Genomic DNA, 21,029 nt, shown 5'->3' with positions numbered 1-21,029 from the left:
GTTCAGTGAAATCAGCTATTTCCTTGTATTTCTTTCTGGTTTACAGGAAATTTTAGTATGGAAAAAGTTATTTAAATTTATTATTCCTAGAAATTTTAGAAAAATTACTTATTTCAGCCTTATGGAATACATTTTAGTAACTTATAATATAAAAATAGAATAAAAATAGTTTTATAGGATATATAACATGTTTGTACTGCAAAGTCCCTTACAACTAAATGAGGGATAACAGAAATTTCCATATATATAATGTAGAATGGAAAGGTTAAAAATGAGACTTTTACATGAGTGAAATATTTTTGTGTAAGTGAGATTATTTTTTTTCCTTCAAGGACTAATTTTTGACATTTTGTTCTGATCTAGGATTTGGCCACAGTTAAATTACAGTGTTTCGTGTGAACCCCAAAAAATGCTTTCTGTGCATTGTGCATGATTTTTATACTTGGTCCTATCCAGAGGTGTTTGCAAAATCAGGATCAAGGTATATATTGCTATTAGCATATTAAACAGCAGTAATTCACCAGCAAAATGTCTTCATTATTACAGGACCAAGTCACCCCCTGGACTTCCTCGTTTCTTTTCTGCTCTTCCACCAACTTATATTTAATTTATGAAAGCAGCCTAGGGAAGATCAGTTCTTTTCAGTATCTTTTTTGTATCAGTATGGTAGATTATAAATGATCATTGCAAAAGATTTGACTGGGTACTGAGCAGTCTAGTGTAAATGACTGAAAAGAGACAGCAGATTACCTCCCCCTGCTGCAGATTTCAAAGGTCCTGCATTGGTTTATGCCAGCTCAAAATGTAGCTCATTATTTTATCTTCTGCTGGATCATAATCCCACCTGCAGTGCTCTAAACCAAGAGGTTTTCAGCTTCCTGTAAGTACCACCTGCTCCCCCCCTGTCCTTTTTTTTTTTTTTTTTTTCCATTCCCTGAGAAAACTGTCTTTGCTGATTTTAGTGTGGGGACACCTGAGCATCTCTACAGTGCCTGCAGGTTCTCTGTGGAGTGCTTCTGTTGAACCCACAATACCAGTGCAACTCATGAAGGCCAGGACAGAATAACAGAATGGTCAGTGCTGGAAGGGCCTTCTGGAGATCATCCAGTCCCATGCCTGCTACAGCAGGTTCCCCTGGAGCAGGTTGCACAGAGTCATGTCCAGGCGTTTGGAATGTCTCCAGGGAAGGAGTCTCCACAGCCTCTCTGGGCAGCCTGTCCCAATGCTCCGTCACCCTCAAAGCAAAGTTTTTCCTCATATTCAGAAGGAACTTCTTGTGTTTCAGTTTGTGCCTGTTGCCCCTGGTCCTGTTGCCTGGCACCACTGAAAAGAGCCTGGCCCTATCCTCTTGCCGCTCACCCTGAAGATATTTGTAGACTTTGATAAAATCCTTCTCAGTCTTCTCTTCCCCAGGCTGAACAGGCCCAGTGCTCCCAGCCTTTCATGATATGGGCGATGCTCTAGTCTCCTCATCATCTTTGTAGTAGCCCTTGCTTGTTCTTGTGGGACCTGAGCCTCTGCTTGTACCTTATCTTTAGGAAATGTCTGGCCACTTGGGAACCTCTGTTCCACACAAGTGTTCACTGGTTTATTCCATGCGTTTTCTTTTTAATGTGTCAGAAATAATTTTTATTTATCTCTATTTGCTCAGCATGGCACACGTATTACAGACGCTCAACAGCTGGTTCTGGTGGGAGAATATCTGGATGCCTGTTAATGTCACCTGGGCACATTTTGTAGACCGTGATGGACTTGTCTTTCCAAAACCACATCAATTATATGCCACAATACCATACGCTTTTGTACTGCTGATTATCCGATTCTTAAGTGAAAGGTAAGAAACACAAATGCAATTTCATGCTAACGTTAATCCTCATTAATGCTAAAAGTTTTTGAAAAATAAGCTATCTTTAGATCAATGTTCTTATGTATTATAAAGGAGGATTACTTAATGGTTTGCTAGAAAGATCTAGTGCAGATAATATGGCAGGTGAAAAAAATTGGGAAATATTTTCATTATTAGTAGCACGTGGCTGTGGTCTGATCTAGAAGGAAAATATTTTAATCTAGCTTTTCTAGAACAGCATTTTCATAACTCTAATTGTCTCCCTTTGCTGGAGATACAATTAATACAAAACCATTTGTGTTTCCTTTTGCTTTTTCTCCTTTGGTGGAAGGGCAGAGGCGTTTGTCCTCCAAACCAAACCCCTCCTTTTGTTTGGTCCTCCACTGGCACATGTGTATGAGGCTGATAAATCCTAGGTGTGTAGCTGTAGCAAAACTAGGCAGACTGGAGGGACCTCAGTTTCGTGTGAACTTTTTATGCAGATCTAGTAACTCTGATTCCTTTTCATTCTCACTTTGGCACTGAAAGATGGATTGCTTCTGCAGCTGGAATCTTATGGGACAGGCAGAGGTTGGCTCCGCAGAAGAAAGCCACAAATATATCAAGATTTGCAGTCCTTTGATTTATTTATTTGTGCCTTTTTTGCTTGACTTCTTTTTTTTTTTTTTTTTTTTCCCTCTAAAGAATGTGATTAGTAGTTTTTTATAATTATTTCAGGACAGAATGAGGAAATTTGGAATGTCATAAGTTGGACAGACTTAAAACAGAACCAGATAAGATCATTCATGTTAAAGATCAAAAGTAATTTGGATCATATGTTTATAACCATTCACAGTGTCTCCTGAGTAAATGCTTGCCCAGCTGTGTCTCACTGTGCTGCTATTGGAAATTGCTTGTGTGAATAATTAGCCCGCACATCTGGCCTGCAATGAATCTGCCCATGAATGAGGAAAACTGACCGCTGCTATGAGTAATAGAGAATCAATTACTGATATCAGCAGGAATGAGAGGGGCTTTTTCAGAAAAGCCTGCCCAAGTAGAAGAGCTAAACATTTGTTATGTTCTGCAACAATTTGTATTGGCAAACAGAAGAGAAAGAGGCTTCTTTTTCTGGGGGAGTTGTTGTGCGCCACAAGGTAGAGGCTGCAAACTGAATGGTGGTGGTAGCCCTGTGCTAGGTGACTATCTGCCACTAGGAGAAAGTATCCCAGTAGAAATCTTTCGGCTCACATGAAGAGAGCATCTGTACTTGTTTCACTCTCCCTTAACTCTGAAAAACGTAAGGATGCAAAAATCAGCACCTTTCCTTTAGTTTTATAGGATTTCATGACCATAAACTTGAGTGCTTGGGTCTGCTTTTTTGCAAAACCACTAATATGCTATGGTTCTTTCTAGGATTAGCTAGGGGGAGATTTCTCTGTCTCACAGTGCACTGTCATATCCCATGGCAGATTAAATTGCTTCAGGTTTATTTTCTTCAAATCCTGGATTGAGAATAGCTAAGGTCATGTAACTGTTGTATTTTAAAAGTTTTTCATGGTATGTCTTTTCAGATATGTTGCTAGACCTCTAGCAAAAGCCTTAGGTATAAAGAATGTAAGACGTGTGAAGCCACAGCCTAATCCTGTTTTAGAGAGTTATTTCCGGGAGTGCTCGAAACATCCATCCCAAGTAAGGATTCTCATTCATTTAAACTAGTTTTGGTTTTGGAAAATCCCAAGTCTTACTGTTTCAATCAGCTATCAGCAATGACATCATGGGATGAGTGCCAGCTGATTGACAGATGAGTTAATTTATTTGGGGTTTTGTTGCTTTTCTGCTGACAAGGGTATATGGCTTCCAAAACAGAAAATATGTTTAAGATGTTTAATTTTCTGGCATGCTGGTCTAGGCTAGACTGTTGTTAATATTTCCAGTGAAGATCAGTGTTCCATCCTTAACTCATTGTGCCTGGAGAAAACATCAGCTAGCTGACATCTGTTGTTGGAAAGTGATATCATATTTATTGCAAGCAATAATATTGTAACGCTGGCATGGAAGCCCTTTGTTCTGTTATGTTGCTCTGTTCTTAATCCAGGCTTATGTGAGAAAGAAAAGCAATCTTCCTATTACCTTGTTTTTTGTTTTTAAAGTTGAACAAGAAAAAAATAATAGCCCGTGTTTACCATCTCAAAAAATGAGGCAGCTTGCCTTGTTGGTGGGAAACAGGTACTTTGCTGTGAATGCAGCTTCAGAAAGCTCACTTACCTAACTACAGTTACCAAACAATTGCAATGTTCCTACGCTGTTTCTGAGAAGAAATATGTGCTTTCTAGTAATGAGGGATTTTGATAATTATTGATACGTAGAACTTTGCTTTCTATCCCTAACTCTGCTATTCTCTTACTGTGTCTTTTGCCTGATATCATCAGGAATAGATGTATTGGTGTTCACATACGAGCTCTTCTCTACCTGGGCAAGTATCCCAATCTCTGTTCGTATCTTCCTTCTGCATGAGTACAGTTTGACGATTAATCTGGGAAAGGAAGCCCAGCATTTTTATACTCATCACTACATCGGAAAGATTCAGGCCGCCTCCTTTAGGTGTCCAGCTTGGGAACAAGTGTGTCTGAGAAAGCATGCAGAGGCCTGGCTGGGGATTGAGGGCATCTAGGCTCCATTGTCTGTCAAAAAAAAACAACCAAAAAAAAAAAAAATCAGCATTCCTGCATGGCAAGTAGAGAGCTCCCCAGCCAGAAGGATAGGCTGAACACAGAGGCTGCTTGCACCCTGCCCTCCCCAGCAGCTGAGGTGCCTTTGCTCACATACCAGAGCTTTCTCTGAGGGTATGAGACAAACTGAACTGAACTTACCTTGGTGGAGGCCACGCTGCTGCTAACCACTATTTGCATGCTAGCCTCGAAGGGAAAGAACTTCTCCAGGGATGAGTCAAACACTACCTCTCTTCCTGCAGCAGCCCCAGTGGAGGTCAGCCCGCACCTTCCACACCTGGGGATGGAGGAGAGGGAGGAAGCCTACAGGCTGCTGCACCTGGAGCACTGAGCACCCAGAAATGCAGGAGTCCCCTGCCTTGTGCTTGGCACATGAGTGGCTGCATGACAGAACCGCTTTGCCGTCAGAGGACACATAAAGCAGAGACACCTGACTGTCGCATTTGAAGGGCTAGATGCATATCCAGGCAGTGCTCTAGCCCTGAATTATTTTCAGGTGTCAGAAGGAGGCAGTCTGGATTTTGCTCAGTAAGATTAGTTGACTTGCCCTGTACCACAGAAGTACATTGGATTTGAGACTAGAGCTCAGGTCACCTTAATTCCAGGCCCTTGTCTAGCCTGGGAGACTCATTTAAATGTAGACAAATATAATTAGGTGAAGTATTAGATACAGTGTCTATGTGTATTGGTACATGGCACTTGCCCCTCCAACCCTCTTTCTTAGCAGTAGAGTTGTGTCTTTGAAACTATCTGAAGCCAGCAGAGTAGATGGACAAGTACACAGATCCTCAAACCGTGCTAGTTTCACGCCAGCATTATTTATATAAATTTAGTGACCTGAAAACCCAGGGTTTCTGTGAGTGTCAGTCAAAAATTAAACGAGGAAGCCTGCAAGGTAAACCCCCCTAGATAGCTAATATTAATAATATTTTTAAATGAGGACCTTGGACCTTGCAACAATGGGAAGCTGATCTGTGAACTGCAAAATAAATGAAAATGACATTGGATTGCATCTTGTTGCTAACACTGTTCCATTTTTTGCAGTCAGAGATTCAAGGCCTTGCCAAAAAGTGCAACTGTACTGTACGTTTGGTGGAAAAGTGGTTTAGGAGACGGCGAAACCTTGAGATCCCAACAGTGCTTCGGAAATTCCAGGAAGCTTTGTAAGAAAAGAGAATACTTCTGGTTATTATGGGGTTTACTGTTTTGAAAAAAATTATTGAAGTCCTTAGGTGCCTTTGAAGGGGGACTGATTTCCAGAAAGCTGGGTCTGTCTGATGAGGGTTTTGGTTTGTGCGTACACAAATTGAAAGGACCTAGTAGCATTTCTCAAAATGGTGTGACTTTAAAAGATTAGATTAACAGTTTCTCTTGAAAAGGAACCCTTAAAAATATTGTACAATTTTCTTCATTGTGTAATAATGGACTTATTTTTAGTATCCTGTTACATAGTGCTTAATGAAAACATTCAGAGAACAGGAAAATATTTTTCAGTCTGCCAATAACCACAGGGGAACAAAAATGCTTACTCACTTTGTTTATGTATGTATCCATGCTGTCAATTTGGGATGCTATTGTGTGTGAAGAAGTCTGTTCAAGAGCAGGAGTCATGGCTTCTTAACTAAATGATAGGTGTCACAGCTTGAACATGGGGTACTGTGCAAAACATGAGCTCAAATAGGCTGATGAGAGTGAGCGATTTCAAGTGATAACAATGAATATGTAAAAAGTTTCAAAACCTCTTGCATATGATTGACAACTGGAAAAGCACTGAAGCATCTGATTTTTCACAAACGTGCGTGAACTTTCCCATACCTGAACATTTTACTATTTAACTGTTCCTGTGTTATCCAAAGTCTCCTACAAATTGTAAAGTCCCCAAACAGGCATGGGTTTGCTCATCCCTTCTGGACACTGAAATTAACTGTACCATTGTAAACAATTTTCCTAATGTCCTGTGTATTTGAATTTTGCCTACCATGCTTACATTGGCAAAAATTCACATGATTATAATATTTAACCTCTTTTTTGTGGATTAGTTTAAGGAGCGAGGGTTAAAAGTACAGCTACAAAGCTCAAAGTTGAGTACTTTGTCAGGATTATTTTTGTCAAGCTTATTTTCAGTGTGAATAAATGTGATGATTTGATGTCTTCTGTTGGGCATAAATCCAGTTGATAGACATAGATGTGTCTCTCTGAAGCCTGGCTGAGTTGAGTGAACTTTCCTGGCAAACCGGCATCGATGGTTTATTTCTGCCGTTGTTCTGTTGATCAGTTAATTTTGTTTTACAAGTGACAATAAGATTTCCTGCTATTGATAGAAGACCTGCCTGCCATGGATGCATATCTCTAGTAATACACAGCTAAAGGCTGAAATTAAAACTTGCTTGGCAGCTTGAGTGAAAATGAAGCAAACAGGTTTCTCTTGTGCAATTTTGTGAACCTTGCTCTGCTCTTTGTCAGTGAATTTAATTGGATATAATTCTCAAGGCAAAAGATGAGGAAGAGAGTTATTCCATGCTAGTAGTCAGTGTTATGAACATTATGAAACTTCTGAAAGGCTGCAATCTCCAGGATCACTTTTCTGAATCACAAGGAAATCTGATGAGCCAGACCTAAACCATACTTAAGCTATTAATGTTCCCAATTAAGCAACGCTGAGGTTTGGAAAGCCCTTTGCCTGAAACCTTCCCTGCCTTAAAAGACTTGCCAGCCTTTAACTTCACTTACTAAATTCTCTGCGTTAGACTCAGCTGAAGAGAAAAGGCTCCTGAAGTTAAATCAGAAAATCCCTTTGCGTAGCTGTTGTTCAGTGCTTTCCCTGGTGGCCAGGTTCAGAGCTTAAAAGGCACTTGGGTAAAATTTGGTGAATTTGGATGAGGTTTACTTCAGGTTTTGTTTGCTGAATTCATAAAGAAGTTTGGCTAAATGCAGAATGAGGTAGTACTCTGGCAGTCTTGCACATATAATGAGTTCATCTGAAGCACTGCGTGTTTATTGCCAGGTGTGTTCAATGTGTATTTGTAGGACTGGGGAGTAGTAGCAGTCATTAGGTGCTCTGTGCTTTGAATCCAATTCAGAAAACTGCTTACACTTTTCAATCAACACAGAATCAGTCCCACTATATCCACTGGACTACTTGCACCTCCCTTCCTTGAAACAAGAGGCGTGAGGGCAGAATCAGCCCCCGTGTAAAGTCTGTCCCATGCCACACTGGTGTTTTTCCTACCATCTCTTGCCTAACTCTGAGCCAGGTGTTACTTGTGGGTTCCACTCTCCCCTTCCATTTGCTTTCTTCATTTCCACCTTATACCTTTGAATCAGTGGATGTTCCAAAGTGTTATTTTCAAATCACCTGAGGAAAGATGCTTTAAAGTTGAAAAGTACAACAATTGTTTATTAACTGTGTATCAAGTGCCAATTTTAAAATTGTTTTCTTGATTTCCTTCACAGGCATGAGACATACTGTCCTGTCTAGCCTCTGCTATTCCATGTCCTTATCTTTGGTTTGTTTGTTACTCTGGTAAAACACTGGCTCGGTCTTTGAACGTCTCCTTCTTTCACATGGCAGATCAGCCTCCAAGTAACATGGGGCTTGGAGAGGAGGGGCTGCTTTTACCAGACAGGTTCTTATCATCTTCTCTTATATGGCACTTCATTAATGTCTGCCAGAGACCACAATCTCACTTTTGTACATCTCTCAATCCATTACTATAGTGGGGGTTTTTGAGACACTCTCTCTTCCTTTTTAGCAAGTTTAGGTTTTCTGGGAGGCTGGCTGCTGCTGTTCTCGGGGATGCCTCTTGTTCTATAGAATTTTCTCACTGGGTTTGGGGCCATGTGCCTGTCCCTGTGATCATGACCTTTCTTAGCATGTGAAGTCTCACGGTGTTTTGCTACTGATCTTGAAGAGCTGCTCTGGGAAAGGTCAGGCTTGTTCCTGCCAAGGGGAAGAGCAATGGAAAACTTCTTCCTTTCCACCTGTAGAGGTGGGAGTGGGAAATCTCTGGCTGAGTCTCCAGCCGCACCCAGTCCCAGGGACAATACCTCCCACACAGGCTCCAGAGTCATTACAACGCTGATTGCTGGCTCCAAATCACAGCATTCTGCTCTGACATATATGAGCAACAACATAGTTCACAAAGATACGCGAGACCTTTTTTCCCTTTGCTGACCTACCAGATTGGTGGTGAAAACCTGACCATTTTGTCTGCCTTGACGGTTATCCTTTAAGACGCAAAAAGCTTAGATTGGGCTAAATGCTGGCAAACCTAGTCAAAGATTGAGGTTTATAGTTAATTCAGATCTCTGTACTAAGACATAAACTAATCCAATAGTTGTTAAAGTTTCATAGGTCTCCTCTGTTTTCAACAATAAGTATTAAGAGACATCAAAAGAAATTAACCCAGCAATTGAAACAAGTCTGTGCTGGAGCTTACAGTGTTTGATCACATTGGGAAGTATATGCCATGTGGCTGAAAGACCTTCTGTAGTCACGGAACTGAGCGATGTTCTTAGCCTAGTGTGAATATTGTAGAGGAACTGATAAGGCAGGAAAGGTTGATGTTATCAAACATTAATTTTTAGGGTATTTACTATGGTTGCTGTGACTGTTCTTTTGATCAGCTCATGCCTGGCTGGAAAATTACTGCTGTAACCACAACCAAGATATCTGTATTGTGAAAATGTAAAATAATCTACTACTTTAGCAATTACTGAAAGCCCAAGTATTTAATTATTAATAAATTCAGATATTGTTAATATGTAACAACCCATAACATAGAGTTTGAAGGCACATTTATGTGAAGATTGCCTGTGATATACAATGATTTGCAGTAATTCTGGCTCAGGACAAAATCTATAAAAAAATTCATGCTTTGTTCTTATTGTTTCATTTTAATTTTGCAGCTGGCGATTTTCATTCTATCTTACATCCTCCATTGCTGGATTTATATTTCTGTATGATGTAAGTTAATTCTTTGAAGGATTGATATTCTTATATTTTTAACGAAATAAGGACTGATTTCTAGATCTTCTTGAAACCACTGGTTTCAGTGGCTCTTTGAGTTCAGATCTTTTATGTACATAATCTAGATGATAGGCTGCGATATGCACTGAGGTTTTCCTTAATTTTTTAATTATCTTTTGAACTTCTATGGTAATTTGAGTAATCAGTATTTTTAGGGCAAGTTTTAAGAAGTCACACAGATGGTTTTACAGCATGCCTTGTTAACACCTACAAATGCATCACACAGCCATGTTTTTTCTCAAAGGAGGCCATAAACCTTTTCTGCCGGCACTTTGGGGGCCACAACAATGGTGTATTTCATGGCTATTTACTGAGGTGTTGCTGCTGAGTCAGAAGTTGGGAAGAACAGAGAGAGTGCTGTTTGTAACTATATGAACACTGCCTGGGGTGTCATTAATGCTTCTCCTGAGCAGCAGAACAATTCTCAGCGTGTCTACGTTCATCTGGCTCTTCTCCCCAAACACTGTTTATCATCATGAACCAGTGGTGTGTGTGGCTGGTAAACACAGCAAAATCTAATCACTGTGGCAACATATCTTGAGTAATTGTGGTAATAAAACACACACCCACTGCTTTGGATGATGAAACGATGAACTGGAACGTTTCAGGTGTCCTGAAAAGAAGCCAAAAAGCTGGGACCAATATAATAAATCTGAGATGTAAGATCCCTTTAGAAATTGGTGGAGAACAGTTATCAAGCCTATAGCTTCTTAGCCTGGTCCACTTAAAGAAATTTTAAGTATCGAAGATTTTGAGTTAAGATGACTTACTGTTGTTCAGCTGCTAAATCTCTGAATCATCTGTCTTCCCCAGAAACCTTGGTTTTACGACATATGGCAGACGTGGGTTGGCTACCCATTTCAGGTGAGCCTTTTGGCAGTGGGCCATTGCCCTTGGGGCATTCCGGGTATTTCCCCATTGGAAGGGGTAATCCATAGGAGCCCTTCTCCCTCCCAGCAACAGGCACCACCTAGAGAGGTGTGGCACCAAAGCCTCTTGCCCTTCTTCCCTACCTCCTGCTGAGCTGCAGGACTTCTCCATGATCTGCCTCTGCTGCAACTCAGCCCTCCAGCCAGACCACTATTATTTTCACCTATCCCAGGTTACTCCTGCGCACAGCAGATGCTACCTGTGTTACAGGTTTCAGTGCAGAACCCCGAAGGTTGTGCCAGGCCTGACGATGCTTGATGCGATGACGAGGCGCTGCAGAACAGCATTACGCAGAGGGTTGTGCTGAGCAGCCCGAGTGCTGTGTGCTGCTGGGCCCTATTGCTCAGTGGCACGGGTGGAGGGAGAGCTGCACCGGTTTGGTTTGGCATAATGCGAGTCCCTGCTCTGGGGATCTCTGCTCAGTACTCTGGTTGTTACCAAGGGTCACGAGGCTTTTGTTTCTTCCTAAAATAGTTTACTAACAGTCCCATAACAAATGACGCCAAGCAAGCTGCCTTCTGCCCACCTGCCAGTGGTTTTTGCGTGCCCCTCCCCTCCTATTTTTATAAATCTTTGGCCATCACACTGCCTTCTTATACCTGCCCTAGTCAGGGGCCAAGAATAAAAAGAATCCTGCCTCCTGGCTGGGTTTTCCCTGCTCCTCTTATTCATGGGACCTGATAACCAAGCCTACTGCCTGCCCGCTGGGAAACCAATTTAAACCAAGGGAGCAGCCAAGCTCAGCATCTAGCTCTAAGCAGATGCATAGGATGTTAGCATAAATAGCTGACATTTTATTCATGGAATGTGTGAATGTTTGATATGTTAATTGTTCCCCAAAATGGAGGACTTCGTTTATTTGCAGTTGTTTGTAATTAAATGCAGAAGTAGTCTGCATGTAGTTCTCTGACAAAAACATGGAAAAAAGCACGCTGAAATTCAGAGGTGGGGGAGGAACTGCAGAAACTGGGAGTTTAGTCTGAGTAAAGGTTAGAGTATTTGGCTCCCAGAAGATATTTCTTAATGAAGCCCAGAACGGGGATTTAGTTTAGTTTAATTTCTTAAGCAAGACTCAGCAGAGGAGCAAAAGAAGTGAGGAAAGGAAAAAAGAAGTAATTTTAGTTGGCATTCGCTTTTTGCTATTCTAAGAATTAACTGTGTTTTTCTTCATTCCAGACTCTGCTGCCATCCCAATATTGGTACTACATGTCTGAGATTAGTTTTTACTGGTCTCTCTTATTTACACTTGGGATTGACAACAAAAGGAAGGCAAGTGGTCCTGGTTGGTGCTAGAGCCTGGGCTTGGGTGAGGCGGAGGCGGATGTGCCGAAGCGATTTGGTGCAGCCACACGAGGGCAGCAGGAGCCCGTCCCTGGCACACCCGCCCCGCGCCCCGCAGCCACGCTCCTGCCTGCCGGGGCAGCTCGGTGTGCGACAGCTCTTGCTTGTCACTTCATGCATTCAGAGACTCTCAAGGGCTATACTACTTGCTTGGCTCTACCTTTTTTTTTTTTTTTTTTTTTTTTTTCCTAATTGTTTTTGTTTTCCCCTCTCCACAGGATTTTCTGGCTCATGTCGTTCATCACTTGGCAGCCATTGGGTTGATGAGTGGCTCTTGGTGTGGCAATTACGTGCGTCTTGGAACACTGGTGATGTTTGTGCATGATACTGCAGATTTCTGGCTTGAGGTAACCCTGCCCTTCACTTTTTTTTTGCCTTTTTTTTTTTTTTTTTTTTTTGTCTTGGGTGTTTTGGTTGGTGTGGTGTTCTGGGTGGGTTTTTTCACTGTTGCCCAGGTTATGTTCAGTGATGTTTTAATCTTTTTGCCACAAGTTTCATACGATCCCTCCCTATCCCCACAGAACAGGACTTCACAGATTCATAAATTCTAAGACAAAAAAAAATGCTTCTAGATAATTTAAGCTGATGCTCTGTTACAGAATCCATTATGAGAAAAGGCAGAAGAGAAGTTTTCAAGTGCAGAACGGGGACTGGAAATACAGCTGCCTCCATGGATTATACTTGTTTCACTGTTAGAATTAGACCAAGTTGGCTAGCCTGTGAACAGCTTGTCATGATACCAATTCTCAAGCAAATTTAGCAGCCAGAATTTTGGCTACTTCTCCAAACTGGCTTAATTTTGTCAGCATTCACACCCCTGTGTTTGACCCAAGGGATAAATCTACACTATAAAGTTCTGGCTGGAGACACTCAAGCTGTGCCTGTACATGATATCACAGGTATCTACTGGCAGAAGAAAAGGTTCTTCCCCTGGATTGAAGGGGAAGTTCCTTCCCTGAACTAAGTATCAATGGTTAGAAATGTTTAACATTACATGTCCTATTCTGCACACAGTACTGTGGTCATAGAGACTTGCTGCTGGGTTTCGGGGAAGACAAACACATGCTGTGTTTCCTTCAGTAGTTATCCTGAGTTTCTAACACCAAGATTGAGAATGTAGTTTCATCACCTGTTTCGGTGGTAGTGCCAGAGTGAGCAGCCCTTGTAGGTTGTTGTCTGCCGCTGTTTATTTCTGCTCTTGATACTCTATCCATTGTACTGGAACAACTGGTTGTGGGGTCATGCAGTTGGGATTGGTCCAGATTAAATGTTTACACACGGGGTTGGTTTTTTTCTGGGTTACTTTTAACCCTGAACTGATTGGCGGTCCAACTACAATCAGTTGAGCTGACAACCGGTAGGGCAGCACTCAGATGGAAGCTGAAATTGCGTACCAGAATAACTTAAATCAGCCCTGCCACTCAAAAAAAATCCCCCAAAGTTCATCAAACTGCTGTTTAAAACTTAGGCTCAGCACCTGAAGCTTTGTTTGCTGTTGAACAACTGCTTCATTCAACAGTGTCCAGGGTGATTCCTAAATGAAGCATGTTCAGCTAGGGGAGAAGCAGGAATTATAATCTTTATTAGTGGGATAGAGACCAATGCTAGGATATCCACCGCTCTAAAAGGAGAAAAAAGAAGCTGAATTAGGCACAGAGAAGGGTCAGTAACATGCATGCACCAGACTGCCTGTGTATAAGGAGTCACCGCCGCTCCTGAGCGCGCAGGTGTGCCTAGCAGCTTCACTTCGATTCAGCCCGTTTTGAGTCTGGTAGAAGAATGAGGGATCACCTCTGTTGTCAAGAGCACTTTGTGTTTTCATGACACATTTTGATTGGAGAGCTGTTCTTTAGGCCTTTGATGCAGAGTCCTGTCCTTTAAGATGAAAGGAGAAATATAAACAAAGAATCTGTTTTGATACTGCTTTATTAGGTATCAGTAAAATGATTGCTCTACCTGTCAAACAGGGAGGAAATTTTCTTCCTGCGTAGGTGGAAGATGAGTCTTTATTTATGAAAATGCAGAAGGGAACTCTATTTCAGAGAATATTTGTAACGTCTTTAATGTTTTTTATTCAATGCAGGCAGCCAAAATGTTTAACTACGCTCACTGGGAGAAAACCTGCAATGTGCTCTTTATCATCTTTTCTATCGCATTCTTCATCACAAGAATCATCCTGTTCCCCTTCTGGTAAGTGATATTTAATGTAGTCACAGGCTTTTATTTCATCCCATTTCCTTTGAGAGGTTAGTATTGCTTGTGATGGGAAAAGGAAAGGAATGGATTGTACTTTAAAGAACAGAAGCAGAACTTATTGTTGGCTACTAAAGGCCAGTGAGAAGAGTTGACAAAACCTGTCATTTTCTTTAAAAATTTAAGTAAAAATAATTTTAAATGAGCTTCTTGAAAATATGCTAACATAGAGGCATTTATGTATTATTTCACTTACTTTTGTCAATTGTAGTTAAGCGCTATGAGTCCTGCATTTTTAAGGGGATTGAGCTACATAACTAGGAGAAGTATTTTCCTTTCATTCCATCCCTCCTGCTCTATCTACAGAGTACAGGGTAATTCCTATATGATGGTAGTTAATTTTTTGTAGAGCCTTCTTTTTGCTACTTAGTTCTTGGGCAGTGCCTCTCCTCACTCTCTTACACGAAGAGCATTCAGAAAAGTTAAGGTAAAGCAACTAATTTATGAAGTCATTGCAAATAAATCATAATTTGCTAAATATATTGTAATATATTTAATGTTTATTATTCAATGCAGTCAGCCGAAATGTTTAATTGCATGATTTTGGAGTGCTGAGATTTAATCTGCTTTGGAGTATCCACACAGGTGCTTAGTGTGCTTAATGCTTAATATGTTTAGCTTTTTAAAAGTGTTTAATGTGTTTCGCATTCACCGTTTTGTTGACTTGCTCTAGTTTGCCTTCATGCGCTTCCCTGCATGTGGACAAACCCTTAGAGACTCAGGCTGGTTAAATTAATAGTTCTGAACATTGATCAACACAAGGGTTTAATTTCCTGTGCTATTTTCTTTCAGAAATGCTGATGTCTTTTACTTTATTGTTATTTTTTTATTAACTACACAAGTGATCTCCAATCATTTTGCTTCATTGAGTTTCTTGTTCCTGAGCTTGGAAGCAAAACATGATGAGATTAAAGGGACTCAAAAAGCCCCAAATATAATATAAAGTAGTGAAGTTTGAAGATGGACAAAACATATGTTAATTAACAAAAAGCCCTGTTGCAAAGCCTGTAGGATTTTCTTTGGAGTGTGGATTTCAGATTAGAAACAATTTGCATTAAAAAAAAATGACATAGACAAGCTCTGAGTTGCAAGGTATCTAGACCACACAGAGAAAAAATGGGATTTTTTTCTAACCTTATTTAGATTACTTTCATGCAAGACTCTAATTTCTCATCCGAAGTCTAAATTTCAATAGAGATGCATATCTAGTTAAGACAGGACTTGTCTTAATCTGTCACCTTTGCAGAGCTTTTTAGTGTTTTGTGAAAATAATAAATTTTGAATGTGAAATTAGAAGTAGTTGTAAATAGCATCGAGTAGATATCTTGCATCATTACAGTGACCTTTATTTTTTTTAGGATTCTTCGTGCCACACTGTATCAGCCTACATACTACTCCACAACTCCTGTCATAGCATATTTTCTATTCAATGGGCAGCTATTGATCCTTCAAGGCTTACACTTGTATTGGGGTTATTTAATTTTCAAGATTTTGAGAAGGTTCATTTGTTTAAAGGTAAGCAGTTTTGCTTCTGCAGGAAGATGTGTGAAGCATCAAACAGATGCTAATAACTTCGATAGATTTACTTAGATTTTCTTAATGTTTTCATGAACTTCCATGTCAGCATTTTCAATAGGGATCTACAAAGTATGGAGATGTTTAAATGTGCTTGCTACCTGTTGTTGTCACGCCAAAGGTCATAGGTCAGAATATCAAAACTTCAGCTAGAACATTTTTTTTTTTTGCCTGTGTCTGATGTTTTGCTTGATAGTAAATGAGAAATGAGCTGTCCCAAAAACTGAAGCCCTAAGATGGTGTGGAACTCTAGAAATTCCTGTGTTTCGAGTGAAAGCTGCCTTTTCTCACTGGACTTTGTAGGCACATACCAAAAAAGGAGAGGAGAGGTGAGTGATGAGATCTTTAAATACTCTAGAAAGCTTGTAGTCCAAGTTCTTCAGGGTTGTCTAGATGTGAGTTCAGCTATACTTGAACGCTGGTTTTTTTGGATTAAGAAAACCATATGAAGCTGATCTGGAATTGTATTATGACACAATGAAATACTGTCATGCTCAACTGAAACAGCGAGACAGTGTAAGTCTGGTGCTGCCATCATCTGCTTTTACCTTGTAGAGAAAACTCATGTGGGAAAAAGCTATAAAGAAAACTGCCATTTAGGTCGTGTTTGGCTGAAGTAGTAACATTTTCACAAGGTCTTTTGTCATGAAGTGTGCAGTGTGGTGTAGATAAAACATTTAGCAAAAAGCATTTAGAAAAGGACTTTGGAGAATGTCTCTCTAGATTTGGCATGAGCATTGACAGGTATATTTTGCTAGTTAAGGTGAAACAAGTTGTGCTATTGAAAAATGGTATTTATTTTGAGGTCAAGATGCAAAAACTTAATTGAGCTGACTCTGTCCTTTTATCTGAGGCAGTTAATGCTGTGAAGCATCTCAACGAAATAGAAATATTCCTTTCTACCTGTATTTAATTATGGTTTGATAACAGAAACCATGCTATGTTTTTTGGATTATTGGATTCCTTCAAAGCTTATGCAAATAGACAGCTGGATATCTTAGAGAGACCCAATATCTTTCCTAGAAGAAAACTGCAGTTACAAACTCAACCCTTGTTAGACAGCAAACAGCTGTACATAAGGGACAAATCTGCAGAAAAAATGGTTTGTGGCATTCTGAACTAAAACGTGCTTCTATGTTCCCTTAAACACTGAAAAACTTGTATTTCTTGCATGTCAGTTACCTCCGTTAGATTAATTACAAAACTAGTTCTGGCCTGGCTTATTGAGCGTTAAAGTGGTTACTTGTAGTTTTCTTTTTTGAGTTTGGCCTTGTCTCTGTGCTGTTCTCACACAACTCTTCTGATGAAATCAAGAGGGACATCCCTCTGCCTTGCAGCCGGGGAACAGAAAAGCTTTGGCATAGTTCTGCATCCACATTGCTTGAGGTTATGAGAGCACAGTGCAAGAAAGTCTGTAGATACAGTGGTGAAGAGGACATTACTAGGCCAGCTATATAAGGCCATCCTGCCCTGCCTGCTTATATGCCTTTGTAAGGGGCAGAAATGTTTTATTTTGAGATAAGAGGATTTTTTGTATTAGTCATTGCTAAAAAATGGGAAAGCATCAAGCCTTCATCTCTACCGTGGATTTTTGATTCCTTATACAGCTCTCTAAGAAGATGGTTTCCAAATAACATTTTTACAGTGGTAGCAGCCGCAGCCCTAGCCCTTTTCAGTCTGTATGACTTCAGCTGGCTTGCATGTGCAGCCTGTTTTCCATAGCGGTGGCAAACTTGGCTGTGAAAGCAGCCAGTGCCTCCAAAGCTGTAAAGGCAAGGTCGAAAAGAGCGGTGTTTGCAAGGCAGCATTTTTATACCCACATATTTGTTATAGACATACTCCACACAAATAGCTGTTGCTATTTTAGTGGAATACCAGTGAGCCATCATCCTTGTGTTAGAAGGGGTTTGTTTCTCTGCCCAAGGCTTTGAAGTTTTCATTCACAAAACAGGCAATTTTTTACATTTTTCTTGAAGCGACGGTTAGCTACTTCAGATGGAAAAAGTAAGTCATGATGTAACTGGGAATAGGGATTGATGTTGTTGTTTAACTGAAGGAAGCTCTGAGCATAGAAAGGGTGTAAAGAATTTTCTTTATTGCCCTCTGTGCCTTGAGCCGCCTTGGGTTATCGGGGTCACCAGTGAAAACCAGTACAGTGCAGCCGTTAACAGCTCCTAGCATCCGTCCCGGGCCAGGTGTCTCCTCTGACTGTATCTTTCTGGACCATGTCATCACCCTGTGAGAGTGTCAGTGGGCTTGGATGTATTTATTCTCAATGAGCAGTGCTGTTGTCCCTTATTGAAGGACAGGTATAAAGGACTTGTCTTGGTAAGACATGCAAGGTGGAACTCTGGGGGGGTGATGTAAACAGGAGGGCCCAAGGCTCCAGGATGTCACATACCCGCCAAGCCCCCTTTGGTGTTATTCAAAGGGCCATGCAGAGCTGTGTCACGTCTTGCTTAGAACTGTGGGTCTGGATTCGACACTCCTCTCTGGACTCTGGCAGGAGGCTTTATAAAAAGCAGGAATCCGTACAGAAGTGACACTAAGTACTGCAGCCTCGTGAGCTTCTTCCATGCTTTACACTTCCCCGCAGGAAGACATGGCTTTTGTCTGAGACTGTCGGGTCAGAAGCTTTTCATCTTGGATGTCACCTCCCCTCTGCACTAATGAAGGGGACAGTTACCCTCAGTCCTCTGGGATAACTGCTCCACTGACTGACTTGCTTCAGCAAAAAAGAACTTGGACTAAAAACCTTGCAGTTTCTCTCCTCCCAAATACTGCAGCCAGAGGTTAATAAAAATGAGGAAAAAGGAAAGAAGGGGAGGATATGATCTTGCTGTGTCCCTCTGTGTCCTGTTTTCTCAGGCATGGGAGTCTCTGGCACCGAAGCTGGTAGCATGGAGCAGCATTGCTCTCCAGGCTCACGGGACTTGTGCTACCTTTCCCCCAGCCCATTCCTCCAGAAATGCCTTAATAAGGGGGAACCCTGCATGGACAAACTAAGCTGCACTCAGCTACTTTGCATTGAGAAGATTTTTATTTTCAATGGGGATAAACTTGAGGGGACAGGAGTACTAAATTTTTCAAAGCAAAGATTGTTCTTACATCTGGAAAATATAAAAAGAATATCCCAAAAGGAACCCGAACGTCCTTTGTCATATGGCATTTTGTGACCCTGTGTATGAGTAAGATGCACATGCAAGAAAAGCCCTTCAGGGTCAGACCTGTAGCCATGTATCTTAGATCAGTTCTGCTGTGAGAGGAAGGACATTTTTCAGTGTAATTTCTTTTCAAGTTAGGTCAGGCAATTGCAATGTTCGCTGCTGGCTGCCATCTTGATGTCCAAGGCCTTTTGTTGCCTTGGAAACTCCGTGTGTTTCTGTAATATTGTTCAATTACATGGTTAAATTACCCACTTGTATCAAGTTTCAAGCACCACTGAAACATGTCTAGTCATCATGTCTGCACATATGAGAATATTTTAGGAAAATTGAAAAAACATATAGAGAAGTATGTACATATGCACCGATTTAAAATATCTCGCCAGGAAAATCCCATGGAGATTAAACATTTTATTTCCAAGGTCAGAAAAAGGGAGCGAATGACAGCAGCTTATAGCCACATTATTATGGCAAATTAAGATGTAAAATATATGTTAAAATCATTACACACTGAGTTAAAGTTTTGAGACTTCAGTGCTTTACATCTTGAAAAATATGTGTGAGTTTGTAGGAAATGGGCATGGTGTCCACATGACTCAGATACTTCAGGGCTGATGCAAAGTCCATCAATGGCAGAAGGTAACGGCAGGTTTTTAACAGACTGTAATATGACCAGAAATGTGTTTTCTTTCTCTTTTAATTCTTTTGTCTCTGTCAGGCTGCCTTCAAGTAAGGTAATGAGCTGCTTACTAACAGTCACTATTATTCAGGAGTCATCAGCTGCAGTTTTTTGATTCACTGTGGTTCTTAGCTTTTCCTGAAGCAGAAAAGACCTTGCAGTGCCGTAGAGCAGGCTTTTGGATTGTCACTCTAAAGAAAATTAGCTGGTGCCACCTATGTATTCTTCAATATTCCTTTGGTGTTTTGTACTCAGTAAACAGGCTTTGTAAAGATTTTGGTTGGGTGTATCCTTGTCCGTGGTTTGTTCATTCCTTACTTGGTCCAAATTCCCAAGGGAACAGTGAGAGTTGGCATTCAAAGAATGATTAATGACAGAGTAAGGGTAGCTGAAAACAATAAGAAAATACTATTTTGGGGTTGAAATGAGAGCTGTGAAATACTTGTTATGATATTTTTGCTGTTTCCAGCAATCAATCTTCTACTTCAGCATTTTGTTCTGACTGATGATTGCTCTTGTACTGAGAAATCTCTGCCAGTTCAAGTTAACTTTCTTTCCTTCGTTCTCTCTTATACACTGACGCTGGGATGCCAGTAGAGGCCTTGCCATGAAAAGCGCGTAGCCATATAAAGAGTCCTTAAATCGGTTACTCCCTTTTCTGTATCAAAAGAGGATACATGACTAAAACTGTATCCCTAAAAGCGTGCCCGTGGACTAGAATACTTGATGTGTTTTCATATTAATGTGTAGGCAAGGCCTGGAAGTCCTTTGGAACACAGGCATAGCCTGCCTTTATAAAACATGCCCTCGCTACTTATGCTGAAGAATAATGATTTTTTACACCTGCAGAGGTGCTGGTCTGTGTTACTTTCTATCTTTCTTTCAGTGACTTTATCTCTTCAGAGACTTGCTATAACCCTTTGTGTAAGTTTTCAGATTAAGTTATACAGTTCCCATTGCTACCTGCTCCTGACGGATGCCTTTAGCTGCGTTAGTCTGAGGCTATTCAGACTTGCCTCAGCTTCTGCAGAACCTTCCTTCCCTGGGATACATTTGTGATTTTTCCTCTTAGTTTTTGTGCTTGATCTGTTTGCATCAAACAAGTCATATTTTTAGTAAATAAGTATTCTAAGTAAATATGATTAATATATATATATATATATATATAAAGAAATCTTGTATTTATTTTGTAACCACATGGGTCTGGGGAGTATGGGCTTTCAGTGCAGAACTTGAGCGAGAATTTTCTTGCTCACAAAACACAGGCCTACAGCACGTTCTTCAAAGCAATGGGTATTTTTTGGTTTGTAGGTCCTTAAACATTTCCCCATAGAAGTACAGACTTCTGTGTGACAATTCTAAGGCCCTAGCACTTGCTTGCTTTGCTTTCCTTAGTTACTTATAGAATTAAATCTATGTCCTTTAGAATTAGACCATGAATCCACAGTGCTTAAAATCTGCTGGTTTTCCTTTATTAAAACGGAGTTACTCTTCAGCCGGT

The 21,029-nt window shown here is 40.7% G+C and overlaps 1 protein-coding gene across 1 annotated transcript in view; it reads left to right on the top strand.

The window, feature by feature from the left end:
• The first annotated feature begins 376 nt into the window (after positions 1-376).
• CERS3 (ceramide synthase 3) overlaps positions 377-21,029 on the top strand; it is a 38,569-nt gene continuing 17,916 nt past the window's right edge. The window contains exons 1-9 of the mRNA XM_056347596.1: positions 377-1,834; positions 3,400-3,517; positions 5,602-5,720; positions 9,466-9,523; positions 10,400-10,450; positions 11,693-11,785; positions 12,076-12,204; positions 13,941-14,047; positions 15,469-15,625. Of these exons, the coding sequence (XP_056203571.1) occupies positions 1,542-1,834; positions 3,400-3,517; positions 5,602-5,720; positions 9,466-9,523; positions 10,400-10,450; positions 11,693-11,785; positions 12,076-12,204; positions 13,941-14,047; positions 15,469-15,625 (1,125 nt within the window). The 5' untranslated portion in view covers positions 377-1,541. The remainder of the gene's footprint in view (positions 1,835-3,399; positions 3,518-5,601; positions 5,721-9,465; positions 9,524-10,399; positions 10,451-11,692; positions 11,786-12,075; positions 12,205-13,940; positions 14,048-15,468; positions 15,626-21,029) is intronic.

The sequence above is a fragment of the Falco biarmicus genome, chromosome 7, assembly GCF_023638135.1.
Source record: "Falco biarmicus isolate bFalBia1 chromosome 7, bFalBia1.pri, whole genome shotgun sequence".
NCBI lineage: Eukaryota > Metazoa > Chordata > Aves > Falconiformes > Falconidae > Falco > Falco biarmicus.
Note: the sequence above shows the minus strand (reverse complement) of the source record. Positions and strands in the feature narration are given on the sequence as shown.